Source organism: Sus scrofa, chromosome 7 (assembly GCF_054392235.1).
Source record: "Sus scrofa isolate SSC_HxYL_T2T_F1_AM1 chromosome 7, Sscrofa_HxYL_maternal_Yorkshire_Landrace_v2.0, whole genome shotgun sequence".
NCBI classification, from domain to species: Eukaryota; Metazoa; Chordata; class Mammalia; order Artiodactyla; family Suidae; genus Sus; species Sus scrofa.
Genome location: NC_139389.1, coordinates 55267454 through 55286582, shown reverse-complemented (window position 1 = coordinate 55286582; position 19129 = coordinate 55267454). Strand labels below are relative to the sequence as shown.

The 19129-nt window shown below is 45.7% G+C and overlaps 1 protein-coding gene across 3 annotated transcripts in view; it reads left to right on the top strand.

Annotated features, from left to right (window-relative positions):
* Positions 1–19129, top strand: part of CILK1 (ciliogenesis associated kinase 1) — a 64991-nt gene that overhangs the window by 22653 nt on the left and 23209 nt on the right. For all 3 annotated transcript variants that reach the window (XM_021098828.2, XM_084968351.1, XM_084968352.1), the window contains 3 exons: positions 4482–4536; positions 9355–9476; positions 10875–10954. In XM_021098828.2, the coding sequence (XP_020954487.2) occupies positions 4482–4536; positions 9355–9476; positions 10875–10954 (257 nt within the window). The remainder of the gene's footprint in view (positions 1–4481; positions 4537–9354; positions 9477–10874; positions 10955–19129) is intronic.

Below are 19129 nucleotides of genomic sequence, written 5' to 3'. Positions count from 1 at the left end.
GTAAGTTTGGGGAGTTCCCGTCGTGGCTCAGCAGTAATGATAATGAACCTGACTAGTATCCATGAGGACATGGGTTTGATCCTTGGCCTCGCTGAGTGGGTTGAGGATCCAGCATTGCCATGAGCTTTGTTTTAGGGCACAGACATGGCTTGGATCCTGTGTTGCTGTGGCTGTGGTTGTAGGCTGGCAGTTACAGCTCCTATTCAACCCCTAGTCTGGGAATTTCATTTACCGAGGGTGCAGCCCTCAAAAGACCAAAAAAAAAAAAAAAAGAAAGTTTTAGCCTTCATGCTCATGAATTCAATGTCAGTAATACCTCGTCAACAAAGTTTTAACTGTACTGTCTCCTTTCCCCCACTTGAAAGGTTTCTAAAGGGGAGCGTGTGGAACACGGAGAATCTGACATTGACTTCTGTGATTTAGATGACTGTGGATCTGGAATACTTATGGTGGAGTCTTTTTTTCTTTTTTCTTTTGTCTTTTGTCTTTTTAGGGCCGCACCCGCAGCATGTAGAGGTTCCCAGGCCAGGAGTCGAATCCGAGCTATAGCTGCCGGCCTACACTACCGCCACAGCAATGCCAGATCCGAGCTGTGTCTGTGACCTACACCACAGCTCACGGCAAAGCTGGATCCTTAACCCACTGAGGAAGTCCAAGGATTGAACCCTCAACCTCATGGTTCCTAGTTGGATTTGTTTCCACTGAGCCACGACAGGAGCTCCAATGTTGGAGTCTTAAACATGTCCCCATGTTGGATGCACTACTTTGCATACAGCACTAGTACTGTTTTCAAGGGTCTTCTCATATTGGGAGGCAGTAACAAGCAGATGAAGAAACTTTTTTTTTTCTTCGGTCTTTTTAGGGCCATACCTGCGGCATATGAAGGTTCCCAGGCTAGGTGTTGAATTGGAGCTGTAGCTGCTGGCCTACACCACAGCCACAGCAACTTCAGATCTGAGCCATGTCTGCGACCTACACCACAGCTCACAGCAACACAAGGCCAGGGATTGACCCTGTGTCCTCATGGATGCTAGTCAGATTCGTTTCTACTGAGCCACAATGGGAGCTCTGAGAAATATTTTATAGGAAAGGAAACAGAAACAGAGAAATTAAGTGACTTATTTTGGATCATTTACACGTGTGACTCCATCTTGGTGACCACGCTTTTGCTCTCCCCACAAGCAAAAGTCTGCCTTCCCTTTGCAAAAGTCCAGACCCACTGTATTAATTATCTGTTGCTTCATGACAGTGTACACCTCCACCCCTCCAAAAAATTGTGGTTTAAAACAACCCTCTCAGTTTCTGTGGGTCAGCATGACTTGGCTGAGTTCTCTGCTTCGGGGTCTCTCATGAGGCTATAGTCAAGGTGTTGGCTGCTGCTGGGGTCTCATCTGAAGGCTGGACTGGGGAAGGATCCAGTTCCAAGCTCATTCACATGACTGTAGGTAGCATTCAGTACCTCATGGGTGGTTGGACTGAGGGCCTCAGTCCCCTGCTGTCTCTTGACTGGAAGTTGCCCTCAGGCCCTTGCCATGAGGGCCTCTCGAATGAGTAGCTCACAACATGGCAACTTGCTCCATCAAGTTATGGGGACCAAGAGGGCAATGAGAGTCCTCTACCAAGACGAAGGGACATCTTCCTGCGTTTGTGAACTAATCATAGGCAGGGTATCCTCTCAAATTGCTGTATTCTGTTGGTTAAAAGCAAGTTGTTAAGGGATGGGGGTTATGCCAGGTTGTAATTAACAGGAGGTGGGGCCTTTGGGGACCAGATTAGCATCTGCTTACCACACCCGTCTATATCCAGTTGCCTTTTCTTTCCTTCTTTTTTTCTTTTTTGTCTGTTTAGGGCCTCATCCACAGCATATGGAAGTTCCCAGGCCAGAGGTCAAATTGGAGCTGGATTTGCCAGCCTGTGCCACAGCCACAGCATCTCGGGATCCAAGCTGCGTCTGTGACCTACACCACAGGTCACAGAAACGCCAGAACCCCGACCCACTGAGCGAGGCCAGCGAATAACCCACATCCTCATGGATACTAGTCCCATTCGCTTCCACTGCACAACAATGGGAACTCCCAGTTGCCTTTTCAGCATCTCCATTTGGATGCCAGGCAGACACCCCACACTCATCATATCCAAAACAGAACTTCTGTCCAGAACATTCTCTCTCTTGCTCCAAACCAGTTTCTCCTTCAGTGTTCCCTGTCTGGATAAATGACACATTTCCATCCTCTTGAAACCTGGGAGCCCCCCCCCCTTTCCCGCTGTGTGCCCCAGCATTGCTCATCTAGTCCTGTGAATTCTAACTACCAGATATCCCTCTGATCCACCTACATCTCTATTTTCCCACCGCTAGTCTCCCATTAACCTGTTATCATTTACTACCTCTGCCTCTGGAATACTTTCCTCTCTGGGGTCCTGGCTTCCGTTCTTACTCCTGTCCCAGCCTGAAAAGATTATATTAAACCCATGCGTCTAACTGTCTAAACTCATTTGCACCAAACCATCACGTCCCCTTTGTCCTACCTGACTTCAGTGCGCTGTGCCTGCCGCCAGCATCCCACCCCAGGTGCTCATGGGAAACTCACCAAGACACCTTCTGCACGGTCCATAGAAGGTCCCCGCGGGACCGAGCCCCCTGCCCACCACGGTGTCAGCTCCATGACATGCCTGTCATGCATTTCCCACCTCTGTGCTCCTTGCCCTGGCTTCCTGGAATCACCTCCAAATCAGCTCCCTGCACCCAAGTCCTTTCCTCCATCTCTGCTTTCAGGGAACCCAAACTAAGTCAGCTTTTAATGTCTTCCTATCAGTTTAAGGATCAAGCCCAGAGTTTTACCCACTGCTGCCTCACTCAGCCCCACCTGTTTCCTTCAGCTGCATCTCCTCTCACTAGCCCCCTGCCTGCTTTGTCCTGGTCACTCTGGCCTCTGCCTTGAGCCTTCCCATGCTACACCCTACTCCATACCTCAATCAGCCAGAATCCCCCAGTCCTTCAGGTCTTGCTTGAAATACCACTTTCCCAGAGGACTATCCCCTAACACCCTAGACAAGATCAGGTTGCTTTGGGGTCCACTGTCATGGGGGCCCTGTCCCTGCCCTTCGTGCCCTCAGCACAGAACATGCTCGATCACCTGCCTTCCTGCTCCGAGGTCAGCCTTATAAGGAGCATCTCTCTCATCATTGTATCTCCTGTGCCTGGGCCTCTGCCACGTAGCAGGAGCTACAGAATATCTGGGGCATGAATAAAGGAACGGGTCACTCAACCGGGAAATGATGTGACATCAGGGACAGACTGTCAGAGTGAGGGGGAGAGAGGAGAGTTGGTCTGTGACCAGCCATGGGTGCGGCCTTGGGGAAATGGCATCGCATCCTGGCGTCCATGTCTTGGGGCTGCTTTTAGGTTCAGATGAGACCATGGGGTTGAGGGGCCATGAGAGGAAGAACGCTGACACTTGGATTTCTGACCAGCTCACCAGGCCCTCTGTCTCTCCTCTCCGGCGCTGGACAAGGGGTTGGCAAGCTTTTCCTTCAAAGAGCCAGACAATAAATACTGTAGGCTTTGCAGCCCATATGATCTCTATCACAGCCCAGCTCTGCTATTGTAGCAGGAAGACAGCCATTGATCATACAGGAGGAAATGAGTGTGAGTGTCTCCCAATAAAACTTTGTTTATGGAAACTGAAACTTGAATTTCAGATCATTTGCACATGTCACAAAAGATTATTTTTCCTTTGATTTGTTGTTGCCGACCATTTAAAAATACAAGGGCCGTTCTTCTGTGGGCTGTGTATAACCAGATGGTGGGGTGGAGGTGGCCCGTGGGCCATGGTTTGCCAACCTCTGTATGAGAGGGTCCATCGCTGTACTGTCCAACATGGCAGGGAGTCATTATACGTTTAAATTAAAATTTTTTTTAATTTCTTTTTTTAGGGCCACACCCGCAGCATATGGAAGTTCCTAGGCTGGGGTCAAATCAGAGCTGTAACTGCCTGCCTGCAGCACCACCACAGGAATGCCAGATCCAAGCCGTATCTGCAAGCAATACCACAGCTCATGTCAACGCTGGATCCTTACCCCACTGAGAAGGACCAGGCATAGAACCCGCATCCTCATGGATACTAGTCGGGTTCATTACTGCTGAGCCATGATGGGAACTCTTCAATTTAAATTAAAAATTCAGTTTCTGTGTCACACTAGCCCCACTTTAAGCGTTCATTGGTCATGTGTGCTTAGCGGCTACCACACTGGACAAGGGTTCCATCCCTGGCCTCGCTCAGTGGGTTAAGGATCCAGCATTGCCGTGAGCTGTGGTATAGGCCAGCAGCTGCAGCTCCGATTCTACCCCTTGCTGGGAACTTCCATATGCCACTGGTGCAGCCCTGAAAAGACCAAAAAAAAAAAAAAAAAAAAAAAAAAAAGATAAGGTGTAGCCTGTTATTGGGAATAAGTGTGCTATTTGTTTCTGTCTTCTCTTTTAGAATGAAAAGAAAGTTTTATTCCTGGGAGGAATGCATGAACCTTCGGGAGGTTAAGGTATTTATTAATACTCAAGGGGTTCATTTATGTATGGTTGATTAAAATAGTTTTCTGCTTGCATAGATACAGTTCGAATTGTTTCACCTATCCTGAAAAAGGAGGCAGATGAGAAAATAATGCAGCTAACAGCTGAAAGGAGAAGATTTCTTTGCTATTGTATTAGTGCATGTACTTTTTTTAAGTGTTTGTGTGTGCATGTCTTTTTTTTTAACTTTGAAAATAGTACTATTTAACTAAACCACAGATTTATTCAGCTTTCACTGGTTTCTCACTGTTATCTCTTTTCTTTCAAATTGTGATGAAACACACTTAATATTTACCTTGTGATCCTTTTTAAAAAGACATACATGGTTTTGTTTACATAGCAAACTGAACGATATTAGAAAGTCTGTCATACCATCCAGAAATTGTATATATGCAGTAATCACATTTGGTCATCATCTCTGGGGAAGGCTCCTTTGCACATTTTCTGCAAACAATGCCTGTGCATTAACGTTAACAAAAATTCAAAGGAAAGTGGCAGGTTACCGGGTAGGTAGTCAGAGAAATAGTCCAGACCATTAGAACAATCGCCAAAGTGTTCCAGGCTAGAACCCAAAGGGCTCAAGATAGATTTAGAATTGCATTTTTGACCTAAAAATAGTACAATTCAGTGGTATTAATAACTACATACATAACATTGTCCACCCATCAGCATCGTCCATCTCCAGAACTCCTTTCATCTTATGAAACTGAAACTCTATACTCATTAAACTATTAACTCCTTATGACCCCCTCTCCCCCGACCCTGGCCAGCACCATTCTGCATTCTGTCTGTAAGAATTCGACTACACCAGGTACCTCATATAAGTTCAGTCATACAGTATTTAACTTTTTTTTAATTCAAAATTGTTTATTGTTGCACTGGATTAGACATATTACTTATTGAACAGAGATTATTTTGTGATGAGAAGTGAATGTGGAACTTTTCATTACCTAAGTTATGAAAATGACTCTGCATATCATTTAAGGGCAGAAGACAAATTAGCATCCTTTAGTGCAAGATTAAAGGGAGAGTTACAGAAAAACAAGGTTGCTTGATGATGGCACCCTCTGAGTTTTGTTCCTTGAACATAATGACAATAAGCCATTTTTTTGTCCTTTTTGTGATTGGCTTATTTCACTGAGTGTAATGTGTTCATGATGTATCCATGTGTCAAACTTTCCCTCCTTTTTAAGGCTGATTGACATTCCATTGTATGAATATACTGTATACTGTTTATCCATTTGTCCCATTTGTCTGTCCATTTGGACACTGGGAAGCCTTTGGCTATTATGAACCTTCGCATATCTTTAAACTTCTCCTTTTCACCTTCTCCTTGTCTTCAGTCTGTCTGTGTACCACCATTCTCTCTAATCAGCCTCAGCCCTCCCTTCCCTGGAGCTTCCACCCTTTCCTTTTGACCTCATCTTCCAGACGTGCCCTCCACCGTCGCCCCCCCATACCGACTTTCCACTTGACTGAATTGGGCATTCACCTCTGCAGCTCTACCGAAGCTGCTTTCCTAAAAGTCACCCGCTGCCAAGTCCAGGATCATCTTCTCAGGCATTTCTTCATCTGTGGATCACTTCTTTTTCTCTTGCAGGCCCCTATGGTTCTGCCTTTACTCAGCTTTTCTACCTCTTTCTTACCTTTCACCAATGGTTCTATGGTTTCACCCTTTAAATAGCAATAATTTCTCCCATTCTCAGAGTTCCCATTGTGGCACAGTGGAAACAAATCCGACTAGGAACTGTGAGGTTGCAGGTTCGATCCCTGGCCTTGCTCAGTGGGTTAAGGATCCAGCATTGCCGTGAGCTGTGGTATAGGCCAGCAGCTGTAGCTCCAATTAGACCCTTATCCTGGAAACCTCCGTCTGCTGCGGGTGCGGCCCTAAAAAGACAAAAAAAAATTTTTTTTTTCTGCCATTCTCTTCTTAGCAGTTTTTTCTCGGATTTCTCCTGAGTGATTTCATTTGTTTCCCTTTCTGTGGCAACCCCATGATAGCTTTCATCTTTCTTCTGAATTTAGACTAGGGGTCAATAAATAGCCTCCTGCCTGTTTTTGCAAAAAATAATTGTATTGGCACACAGCCATGTCTGTGTGTTTACATATTCTCTATGGCTGATTTCACGCTATCCTGGCAAAGCTGCTTAGTTGTAGCAGGCACCATAGAACCAGGAAAGCCTAAAATATTTACTCTGTCCCTTGACAGAAAAGTCTGCCCGACTCCTGCCTCAGACCCAGATATCCATATGCTGAGTGGATATCAGTGCCTGAGTTTTCTGGAATGTCTCTCTCTCCCCCAGTGCTCATATTTTCTCTGCCTTCTGTAAATTATCATTAACCCTCCTATAAAATTGGATTGTGATGATCATTGTACAACTATAAATGTAATAAATTCATTGAGTAATTAAAAAAATTTAAAATAAAAAAATGAAATTATCATTAACCCCACACTCAGGAACTACAGCTCATCAAAGTGGCCTGTGTGACACCCCCACCCGCCCACCACTTCCCGCACATCTCATGTCTCTAACACTTGGCTGTTCACACACCATCTACCGTTTATCAAGGCCAGGAGGCACTTTAGGTGCTTTTTGTGCTCTCTCGTTTCACCCCCACAATTCCTATGCAGAAAGTCTTTGTATCTTAAGTTTCCTGATGAGAACCACCGAGGCCCAGAGACTCCGTAATTTGCTTGAAGGAAACATAGTTTGAGGCAGTGAAGCTTGGTCGCAAGCCCGGGTGTGTCAGAAGACTCCCCTGGGCATCTACGTGGCACCGGGCAGTTCTCGTCCCTCAGACACTGGGAGCCCTTCGGCTCCCACGCCTGACTCCGGAGCAGCTTCCTCCTGACACGCTCTTGCCCTCCCACCAAGTTTGTCCAGGCCTCCCTCTTCCTTCAAGTCCCATTTTGGATGAGACACTCCCCAACCCTCAGAGCTGGCAGGTTACTCCTGGAAACGTCTCTGATGTTCTCCGTCACCAGATTTATTTGCTCCTTCTCTGCCCGATAGGACTGTCCTGCCTCTTCTTCTACTTGGAAGCCTTGCCCAAGCCAAAAGACTTCTTTCTGGAAATAGTCCTCTTGAAAATGAGCCATATCAAGTCCTCCACAAAAATGAATTCTTTCTTTTTATTCTTTTTCTGTGAGCCTCGTGGAGACTTTGGCTTGCCTGTGGCCGCTCTTAGCCCGGGGCCAGGAATTCATGCTCAAAACCCACTTGAGGCCAAGAGCAGAATGTGCCCTTCTCCTTGCCTAGAATCTCTTCTTGGAACACTTTAAAACTGACTTCGTTTTCCTCTGGATGAATGTGCTCTGTCCATTCTGCTGCTCTCCCACAGGTGCATTTGAAGCAAACAGGCAGGAGAAATGTCTGCCGCCCATGAGAGTCTGGTGAATGCTTACAAGTTAGGTAATGTTTGCTGCTGATGGAGAACCAGAAAGCCAACCCAAGCAGAAGAAGTAATCAGCTTCTTGGGTCATTCTGGGAGGATCTGGCCCTTTGGCCCAAACAACTGAGGATTGCCTGCCAGAGAGGCACTTGGCAAAAGCTTGTCTTTCAGGAAAGAGGTTCCAGAAGAGTCTCATTTTGTTCTCATTCACTGGCCCTATTTCCTTTCTCTTCTCAGCTGCTTGAAATAATTCGATCTTACGACATGCATTTCCCGACTCTGGTCCCCGGGGTGTGTTGTTACCAAGCATCCTTCCAGATTTGGACACTCACGTTAACACTTGCATCTTCAGACATAGTGTTTGTTTAAGAGAAGCGATGTTCCTTTTCAGGAAATTCCAAGATAAAGAGGGCTTTACAACTTATTTGCATCAGACTCGCGTCTCTATGAGGCAAAGGCTTTTTGAATTCAAGGGCTTAACCCACTGCCACAGGGACCCTTCAAGGCCTTCTTGACGGAGACGGCCTATCAGATTCTGATCACCTGGTGGTCTGGCGGTTGTTGGGTGTCTGGCGGTCGTACATGAACTGGTCACTGATGTAAAAGTCTATCTGTTCACCATGAGCAGAGCTGGTGACGCACACAGAAAGTCGTTGGCACATGGCTGCACTCACAGATGTGTTCCAGGAAGAGGAAAACCGCATATGTGCATGGTGAATAGTCAGGTCCCACAGTGTTTTCTGAGCCACTCTGTTTTTCAGCCTGACATTTCTGCCCTTGCTGTTCTTGGAAGCAGAGGTCTTCCCAGTGAGGTTGCTCCTCCTTCTCCTTTAGAACTCACCTCTCGAGGGCCATTGGATGTCCTGTGGACACAAAGGAGTCAGAAGAAAGTTGAGGGAACCAGGCTACCTGCCTCTGTCACTTGGGACAATGTCCTGTTCAGAGAGTCTGCAGACGGCTGGCGGATGGTGTCAGCTCCAAGCAGCTGCCTCTCTGATACCAGATCAATCAGAGCCTCAGTGGATTCTCCTCTGGCCACTTTCATGGAGTGAAGGCCATCATTTGGAAGGGGTATACCTAAAATAGCCCTGTCCCAGTACCTGGGGCTGCAGGCAGCTGCAAGTTCCAGTTATGGTCAAGTACTTACCTTCTAGTAGTCAGTTGAAATAGTTTTCCACTATCAAGTTACTACCAACTTCAGAGAAATATGCTTTACTAAGATATTGTCAATAAAATATGAATTGTGGCATTCTGTGGTTCTAGAATGAGGTGTTTTATAAATACAACAGCAACAGAAAATAGAATAAGTTGTTTCTTCCTAAGTACATGTGGGGTTACTTCTTTTTTTGACAACAGACTTCTAATTTTTTTGTGTTCTTTTCTTCTTCACTTTTCAGTCTTTAAAGAAGCTCAACCATGCCAATGTTGTAAAGTTAAAAGAAGTTATCAGGGAAAATGATCATCTTTATTTTATCTTTGAGTACATGAAGGAAAATCTTTACCAGCTTATTAAAGAAAGGTACAGTTTGGTCATTATGATCTTAGAAATAAATGTTGCAAAGTAAATGTGTTTTCCCTTTTATTTTTATCTTTTTAGGGCCATACCTGCAGCATATGGAAGTTCCCAGGCCAGGGATCAAATCAGAGCTATACCACAGCCACAGCAATGCCAGATCCAAGCCATATTTCGACCTGTGCCACTGCAGCTTGTGGCAACGCTGGATCCTTAACCCACTGAGCAAGGCCAGGGATGGAACCCACATGTTCGTGGATACTAGTCAGGTTCTTAACCCACTGAGCTACAACGAGAACTCCTAGATGTGTTTTCTTTCTGCTTTTCTTTACTGCAGTCATGCTGCTTGGGCTTTGCTGTTTAAAGCTGCCTGTGAGATAAAGGGCCCCACCTGCCTTCCTGCTTCGGAGGCCTTTGATACCTACATAGATGCTACTGACAGTGTGGCTCTTTTGCATGACTTTTTTTTCTTTTTTTCTTTTTTTGGCTGCACTCGCAATATATGGAAGTTTTGTTTCCAGGGATCAAACCTGCACCTCAGCAGTGACTGAGCCACAGCAGTGATACCATCATATCTTTAACTCACTGCACCACAGCAGAAATTCCCATTTTGCATGTCTAAATCAGTTAATTACCCAAACAGGCTCTGAAATTCAACAGATACCTGCAGCCCTCCTTCCCACAGGGTGTGTGGGCAGAGCCACTACAAGTGAGGGATGAAGCACCTTCATTCACTGGGAGACACTCATTGAAAACTTTCTGGGTTCCTTTCAGTACCTTTCTTGCTGCAGTGCTCAGGGCTTGCATGCTGGCAAGACAAAGAAACTAATTAAAGAAAAACTTCCCTGTGATGGTAATTTTGAACTTTGACAGTGAACCACATAGAACCTCTTGGCACATTTTCTTGGTGGCAGGTGAAGGCCACTCACAGCATCCCTCTGAGTGATTTCAGTGAACAAATATCATTTGTAGTGTTGATAACAGCAGTGAAGCTGTGTGGGTTGCCCAACCAGGGGAAAAATGTCATTGTCCACTGCATCTATAAGACCTTATCTGAAAGGCCTCAGATTTTCCCCATCCAAAATTTTTAAAGTTTTAATGTAGATTATGGAGAGAGATTTTTATATGATACATTGGAGGGAATTTTTTTGGTTTGTTCTTACATGTTTAATCATTTCTTTGTTGTAATATAACTGAATATATTTAGCGTTTATAAGTCATGCTCTCCTATATGGGTAAATGATTGTTTTCTTTGGTCTTTGTTATCAAAGGATCTCGTCAAACTAGCATGTGAGCAAATGTTTTCTTAAATTCTTACTGTATAACCAAAAGAACATGAAAGCAGAGGATTCCTTTGCATATGTAAATCTAGATGTGTAACTTTTTTTCCTCTGCCCCACACAGGAATAAATTGTTTCCCGAGTCTGCTATCAGAAATATCATGTATCAGATATTGCAAGGACTTGCATTTATTCACAAACACGGTAGGTGACTTGGAATATTGTGCTTTGGGGTGGCAGTGAAATGTCATCAGGTAGAAGATGTAGGAAACATCCTTTTTTTGTTGTTGTCTTTTGAGGGCCACACCCGTGGCATATGGAAGTTCCTGGGCTAGGGGTCAAACCGAAGCTGCAGCTGCCAGCCTAGGTCACAGCCACAGCCATGTCAGATCTGAGCCTTGTCTGCGACCTACACCACAGCTCATGGCAACACTGGATCCTTAACCCACTGAGAAAGGCCAGGGATTGAACCCCCATCCTCATGGATTCTAGTCAGGTTTGTTACCACTGAGCCACAACAGGAACTCCCATCAATGTCTTTTGTAATTGACTCCCAGAAAAAAGTTGAAGAGTTGAGAGCCTGACAGTGGATTTTGGAATATTATCTTCCATACATAGCTTGATTTCTGAATTTCCCTCATTATTTGTCATGTCTGTGTGTTCTTATTCTTTAGGCTTTAACATTAAGCTTATAAGTTATAGATCTAAGAATTATGCCTGACCATTAACTGGTGTATGAGTGAGAAAGCTCAGACTAGAATTCAGAGGAGCTTTTACATAGGATGTTTAACATGCTAACACTGCTTTGCTGTGGTTTCATTTTCCTCATGTATTTCAATTTCAGCCTTTCCAAAGGGGTGCAAAGTGGTTTAAGATTTATGCAACACAGGAAAATAAGATAAATGAAAAATAAGCAAAGAAAAAGGCAAAACAAGGCCTGGAAGTAGCCAGGGGTGAGGTTAATCTACAAAATACATGTCAGCAAGTTTTACTGAAGTAGGAAAAGCAAGCTCCAGGTGTGAGTCTGAGTGTGCGGTCAGACAATGCAGAATGCGAAACACAACCAGTTACAACCAACATAAAAGGGTAAAAACAGTTCAGTTGCCCAAGAGAAGCAGAACCATTCTGGGTCTTGATACCGGAGAGCTTTTTCTCATGGATCCTCATAGAGGGGATAGTATGTAACATGACTTCCTGGTAAACACAGTGACAGTTTCAGGTCACCTCCCTCAATACCTCATCAGAGGTGTAATCCTACTGGGACCTAGTATGACCCACTCTAGGGATGGCCTGGTGAGTCAAGGAGAGATTTAGAGCATCCAGGAGAGTGGGTGGTCACCTGCCCTTCAGGAAATCCTCCATCACTATTGTTCTTGGATGAGTATTTGAACAGTATTGAGTAGCAGTGGATTTGAGGCTGTATTTCCAGCAAGTCCTGAGGCCTCACAGTCTGTGTTACTAACTGGCCACAGACCCAGCTAAGGTTGAATCAGTACTTTCTCATGAATGAAAAGCCTTGGGATGGACATGTCCTAGCGGAGCCAGGGTACTCCTCAGTGGGCCATTGGAGGTCACTTTGACATACATACAGACGGACAAGGCAGCTGATCTTGCACAGGCAGAAATCCCTTCATGCCCAGTCTAAGGGTATCGTTGCCATTGCCATTGCAAATATTGCACCAGCCAATGAGTATCATCACCCAGCAAGGAAACTGGGTGGAAGCTCTTCGATGATACAGTCAGTTCAGATTTGACACAAATTTGGCAGTGAGAGAAAGGACATCGAGCCTTAGCCAGTGGCCTGGCACATCTGGAACCCTTCCCAGCCTGCTCTGGGACCCCCGAGCAGCCCCTCACATTTAGAGACCAAACGAAACACAGACAGAGGCTGTCTGTACAAGTCCTTGGAGGCTGTGGGCATGCGCTGAATAGTTAGCAAGTCACATGCAGGACTGGGGTCAATTCTAGTAAAGAATTTTCAGTAAAAGTTATCTGATTCCACCAACGTGGGTGGAAGGAACACTCTTGCCTTTATTCACAGAATTCCCAGGGGATAGAATGAGCTGGCAAGATGCTGAAAACTGATACGCTGTCTTAGGGACAGACAGGACGGAAAGGGGCACTTAACTCGATCTGAGAGCCCAGGACAAAGCAATGGTGAGAAGTCTAAGGGATTCTCCAAAGAGAAGGGTTCAACCAGACATGTTCAAATAGGACCCATCATAGTGTCTGTTACTGGGGCTCCTTGCTCAGTACTGGAAACCGAGTGGTGGACCTGTAAGAACATGTTAATATGTGTTGGCTTTCTCTTCCTTTCTTTGTTGCCTTTCATAAGACTGAGGTATCTGTTGCTAGAAAGAACGTGTAGCTTTTCATCTGGGTCTCTACCTAATCCCATTAAATGATCCCACACACCTACACACACACACACCCCTCATATTTGTATCCAGTACTAACATGGCATCCAGAAATTACTGTGTCAAAACAGCTCTTTGGAACTCTGAGATTGTTGACACTCTCCTCAGCTAAGTGCCAGTTCCTGTTTGAGCTTAATAACCTTTCCTCTGTTACCCTATTTATTTCCCTTGTCAATTTCTCAGGTGGAGAGGACAGAGGGTAACTCTTCCTCCCAAAGAGGAGGAAGCTGAGGGTCAGAGAGGCTTGAAGACCTGCCAAGGGCCCCACTGCATTCAAGCAGTAGAGCGGAGATTAGCTCTGCTCTCTGTGCCCATTTGCAAGGCTTCTCTAGAAAACCTTGTTCTCCAAGAAAACAGAACCAGAGGCAAAGAAAATGGTGACCATCATTGGAGGTGGTTTGGATGCTCATTTTGCAGGTCCTATGTCGTTTTCATGGATAAATGATTTTCAAAAACTTTCGGATGGTTTGCATATGATGTTGACTTAACATTGGGGCTTTATGTGATTCCCTTCCTCCAGTCACAGAAAAAAATAATCGAAAGCATTTTTCAGATGTGTCTTGTGACTTTCAGGCTCTTCCCTGTTGGCTGGTTCTCGCTGTGTGAAGGTGCCTTCTGTCCCAGGGCGTGGACTCCTTTGGGAGGGGAGCACAGTGCTGCGGGTGGTTGCCATGGCCATGGTTCATGTCAGTGACTCCTCCCCCCCCACGGGGAATGGAAGCCCAGCTCCACTTGATGCTGACTGAGCAATGCCAATGTGTCCTTGCATGAATTAAATAGTTAATGCAAACCTCGTTTCTCCCTCACCCTTCCCTTACACATTTCCATGCAGGAAATCTGGAAGGCCTTAGATGGCTTGGAGGACAATGTTTTGTCCCAAGAGATGGTTCTCTGCATCTGTGTTTTACTCCCCTTTGGCTGCATGTGAACTTGAGTCAGATCTTGGAATCTTTTAAAAAATTAAAACGTTTTTCTTTTTAGGGCCACACCTGCGGCATATGGAGGTTCCCAGGCTAGGGGTTGAATGGGAGCTGAAGCTGCCAGCCTGTACCACAGCCACAACAACACCGGATCCAAGCCACATCTGCAGCCTACACCACTGCTTGCGGGAATACCGGTTCTGTAACCCACTGAGTGAGGACTGAACCCTCATCCTCATGGAGACTATGTCGGGTTCTTTTTTTTTTTTTTTTTGTCTTTTGTCTTTTTGTTGTTGTTGTTATTTCTTGGGCCACTCCCGTGGCATATGGAGATTCCCAGGCTAGGGGTTGAATCGGAGCTGTAGCCACCAGCCTACACCAGAGCCACAGCAACGCGGGATCCGAGCCGCGTCTGCAACCTACACCACAGCTCACGGCAACGCCGGATCGTTAACCCACTGAGCAAGGGCAGGGACCGAACCCGCAACCTCATGGTTCCTAGTCAGATTCGTTAACCACTGCGCCACGACGAGAACTCCTATGTCGGGTTCTTAACCCACTGAGCCACAATGGGAACTCCAGCTCTTGGCATTTTTGTGTGTTGCTGTCTTCCTGGCCTTCTCGATAAAATACTGATGGCTTAAATTCAGTAATATCAGTGAAATGATGACTTCCCTAGCAGGAAGATGTGCCTTAGAAATTCATAGTGTTTGAACCATCCCTGGTTATTTCCAGCATTCCTGACAGGTTCATCATGAACAGATTTTGGTGAAGGGGAGAAAGATTTCTTTGTGGCTCGTGTTTTTCTTACCCAAGGCTTGTTAACACAAAAGAAAGCACAACACATTTTCTGCCAGAATGAAAGAGAAAATCCCTCCATTATTCACCTGGCATGCGGGACCCTGAAATTAAATCGAAGGTCTGCCTCTGTAATTCTGAAAGGCAGACAGTTTTGAATAGGAAGATTCTCTGTTAACAGCACTTTGCTCTTGCAGGATCTCCGAACAACCCAGCTAGAAGGGTTTCCATTGTGAATCGGAAGCACAGAGGAAGAAGTGGGCTCATTGTTACAAGTTCTGGGGCACACCTCAGCAGAAGGGGCATCAGCCAGGAGTCAGATCAGAGCTTAGTGCCATGTCCTCATGGGTGGGGGTGCATGTCACCAGCATCATGAGCCTTAATTCTCATCTGCAAAAAATAGAACCCTGTCTACCTGCCCACCTTGCCAGGTTGTTGGGGAGATAAAATAAGAAGATTCGTACGACTGACCATGACAAGCTCTTGCAAGGTGCCAGTGTGCCAAGCACTGCACTAGAAGCTCTACAAATATTTTTTGTTTGTTTTGGGGTTTTGGGGGGGTTGTTTGTTTGTTTTTAGGGCCGCATTTGCAGCATATGGAAGTTCCCAGGCTAGGGGTCAAATCGGAGCTGTAGCTGCAAGCCTACGACACAGCCACAGCAATGAAGGATCAGAGCCTCGTCTGCAACCTATACCACAGCTCATGGCAACGCTGAATCCTTAACCCACTGAGCGAGGCCAGGGATTGAACTTGCATCCTCATGGATACTAGTCAGGCTCTTTACTGCTGAGCCACAACAGGAACTTCCCGAAGCTCTACAAATATTGACACTTTGAATTCTGCAAAATAACCCCAAGAGGCAGATACTACTATTTCCCCATTGTACAAATGAGGAAAGTGAAGCACAGAGAGGTTAGGGTTAGGGTTCACTGATTTGCCAGTCAGTGAACAGAATTGGGATTTGAAATCAGGCAACCTGATTGGTCTGTAACTTAACTACTAGGCAGCATTGCCTCTCATAGTGATAAAATAGTGATGTTTTATTAAAACAGAGATGACTCATGTTCGATCCCAGGCCCAGGAACTTCCATATGTGGTGGGCGCAGCAGAAAAAGAAAAAATGAAATAAAGTAAAATGAAAATAAAATAGAGATGAAAAGTAAGTAAATGACAAGAAGGTCTTATACTTTTAATTACCAAGGAAGAGAACTCATGGTTATAGACTGGTGATAGTTAATGCTGTGATTCATAATGAAAAGAACAGAGGGCTAGATAGACGTATTTACAATAGATGTATTCTATAGACATACTTACAAATGCTTCCTAGTTATAAAGGCTTATACTTGAATACAGTGTAACAGATAACAGTTTTCATCAGTCATTTTGAAGAGTCTATTTGCAACTAAACTTTTTTCCTAGCTGTTTTCCCTCTGATAGTTTGATGTGGGGCCTGAAGTATGAGCCATAGAGAGGAAAGCTGCCTTGAGGGATATATGCAGGACCAAAATCTTCACTCTCCTTGTGTCATTTGTGCCCGTGTTCTCTGTGGCAGTAGGACTGAAGGCACATTAGCAGGGAAGGGATCGAGCTTGACTCATGGGAGGAGGTGGTCACTGTACGTGTTTGGGAGCATGACCCAGGTGGAAGCAAGGTACAAGGTCTAGAATGTAAGGATGATGCTCATATCTGAGTACAGTTGATGTGACCAAATGAGAAGATACAGGTGTGTTGAGTGGGTGTTAGATGGTGGCCCAGAAGGATGCAGTGGGGCTTGGGGGTGGGGGATAAATGGCACATTATCGGCAAAATGCTGCTTAGGTTTGGAAATAAGACTTTAGCCGAACTAGAAGAGAAAAAGGGAGTCAGGAGGAGAAACAAGAGCAAGCACCACAAATCAAGACTTTGGTATCTGGAGTTCCCACTGTGGTGCAGTGGGCTTGGCAATGTCTCTGGAGTGTCAGGATGTCTCGAGAGTGTTGGGATCCCTGTTAAGGGTTGGATATGATCCCTGACCCAGGAATTCCATACACCATGGGGTGGCCCAAAAGGAGAAGGAACGAAAAGATTTTGGTATCTGGACTGAGAGGGACAGAGCAGAGCTGGACAGCTTGACATTTCATCCCCGTTCCCTGCCCCATGACTCACTTTTCTCAGATGTTCAGTGAGAAAATGATGTCTGCCATTTCTGCTTCATGCTTCTGGTGCTCTGAGTGTTTAGGAAGAGAGACCATCGTCTCACAGTTCATATGTTTTCAGGGGCCATAAGAGCCTTCCCAGATGCACTGACCAAAGATGGTCCCATTCTCATAACCACTTGCCTATTTACACATTCTTTTTTTTTTTTCTTTTTTTTTTTTTTTTCTTTTTTGTCTTTTTAGGGCCACATCCATAGCAGATGGAAGTTCTCAGGCTAGGGGCTGAATCAGAGCTGCAGCTGCCAGCCTACGCCACAGCCACAGCAACACCAGATCCAAGCCCTGTCTGTGACCTATACCACAGCTCACGGCAACACCAGATCCTTAACCCACTGAGCAAGGCCAGGGGTCGAACCCGCAACCTCATGGTTCCTAGTTGGATTCGTTAACCACTACGCCGCAATGGGAACTGCCTGTTTACACATTCTTAAGTCACACAAGACGTGAGCAAGCAATTAGGCCTTCTGGGAGCTGGACAGTGCTCTGAAAAAGAGGGTCCAAACCCGATGACTTGGTTATACCAAGTCTCAGGGCAGACAATCATCCACTCTGGTGGGTGCTGGTAATTTTTATTTAATTAGGGTGATGATAATTCCTCCAATTTGTCCACAGCAGAACGCCTTTTCTTTCATTTTAAAGACCATTCTTGGAGGTCCCGTCATGGCACAGCAGAAATGAATCCGACTAGGAACCATGAGGTTGCGGGTTCGATCCCTGGCCTTGCTCAGTGGGTTAAGGATCTGGCGTTGCCGTGAGCTGTGGTGTAGGTTGCAGATGCAGCTTGGATCCTGCATTGCTGTGGCTGTGGTGTAGGCCGGCGGCTATAGCTCTGATTTGGCCCTTAGCCTGGGAACCTCCATATGCCTCGGGTGCAGTCCTAAAAAGGAAAAAAGAAAAGACCATTCTTGATCGTTCTAATAGTGAATTACTGTTTGAATTTGTTGAGGTTACAACCTCAAGTTTGGTACTTCTTATAATTTCAATATAGTTTATAATGAATTTGGTTAGGATACTTAAGGGATTGGTGTGACGATGCCATTAGATATATGTTGGTGCAATCACAGGATGAAGAATGAAGCAAAAGAATGTGTATTTTTTTTCCCACACCCATATATACATACAAACACTCATACATATACGTACATGTATATACATGCACCATATAAGTCGAAAACCTGCTGTGCCTGTCTCTGGTCTAACCCAGATCTAACTCCTTTAAGTATCTCAATGCCTCAGATTATGCAAAATAGAAGCAGCTTATTGGTGGGAAAGAAATACTTCCTCTTCTCACCTGTGTCCCCGTGGACATATGCGATGACTTCAGCCCCCTTTGTAAGCTCCGTGGTTGTGTTCACTTGGTCCATCTTAGCCATTCACCCTGCAGACCCATCATCCTGCCACAACACTGTCCAGCTGGACCTTGACCTCGGGCTAAGCCCTGGTGCCATCAGAGTGATGAACACAGGGGGGTGTCCTTCTAAGAAGACACTGGTGCCTTCTGTGATCCGTGACATCTAGTGCGTTTTCATATATGACCACATTGCAGTCACCCCCTTCTTCTTCTTCTAGAACAGGGACTTTTTGGAAAATAACCTTGACCGGTAGGGTGTGGTCCTACTGGAACTCTCTGACGAGGACTCCATGTTGAGCCCTCAGTGTCTCTCCCTCAACTTCGAGGTCACTGCCCTTCTTTCCCAGTCTGATGAGGCCTCCTAACCGCCACCCTCCCCACAGCCCTGCTCTCTATTGCCCCTGTGTCCTTGGCCGAGGTATATATGTCACCTTCATGCCCCTACAAACCTATTCAAGTCCTTCGTCCAATCAACAAGAATATACTATGAGGCCACCATGCCCTGGGCTTGCAGAAGAAATATAAATGCCTCTTCTACCCCTAGAATGCTCCATCTGATCTGCAAGGGATGGTTAACGTACCTGAAAATGACCTCTGCTCAAGTTCAGAGGGGAGGGCCTTCTGTGTCCACCAGGGAGGAACCATGTCCATTGGGACTACTTCTGAGTCCACACAGCCTGACCCAGTGCCTGGCATG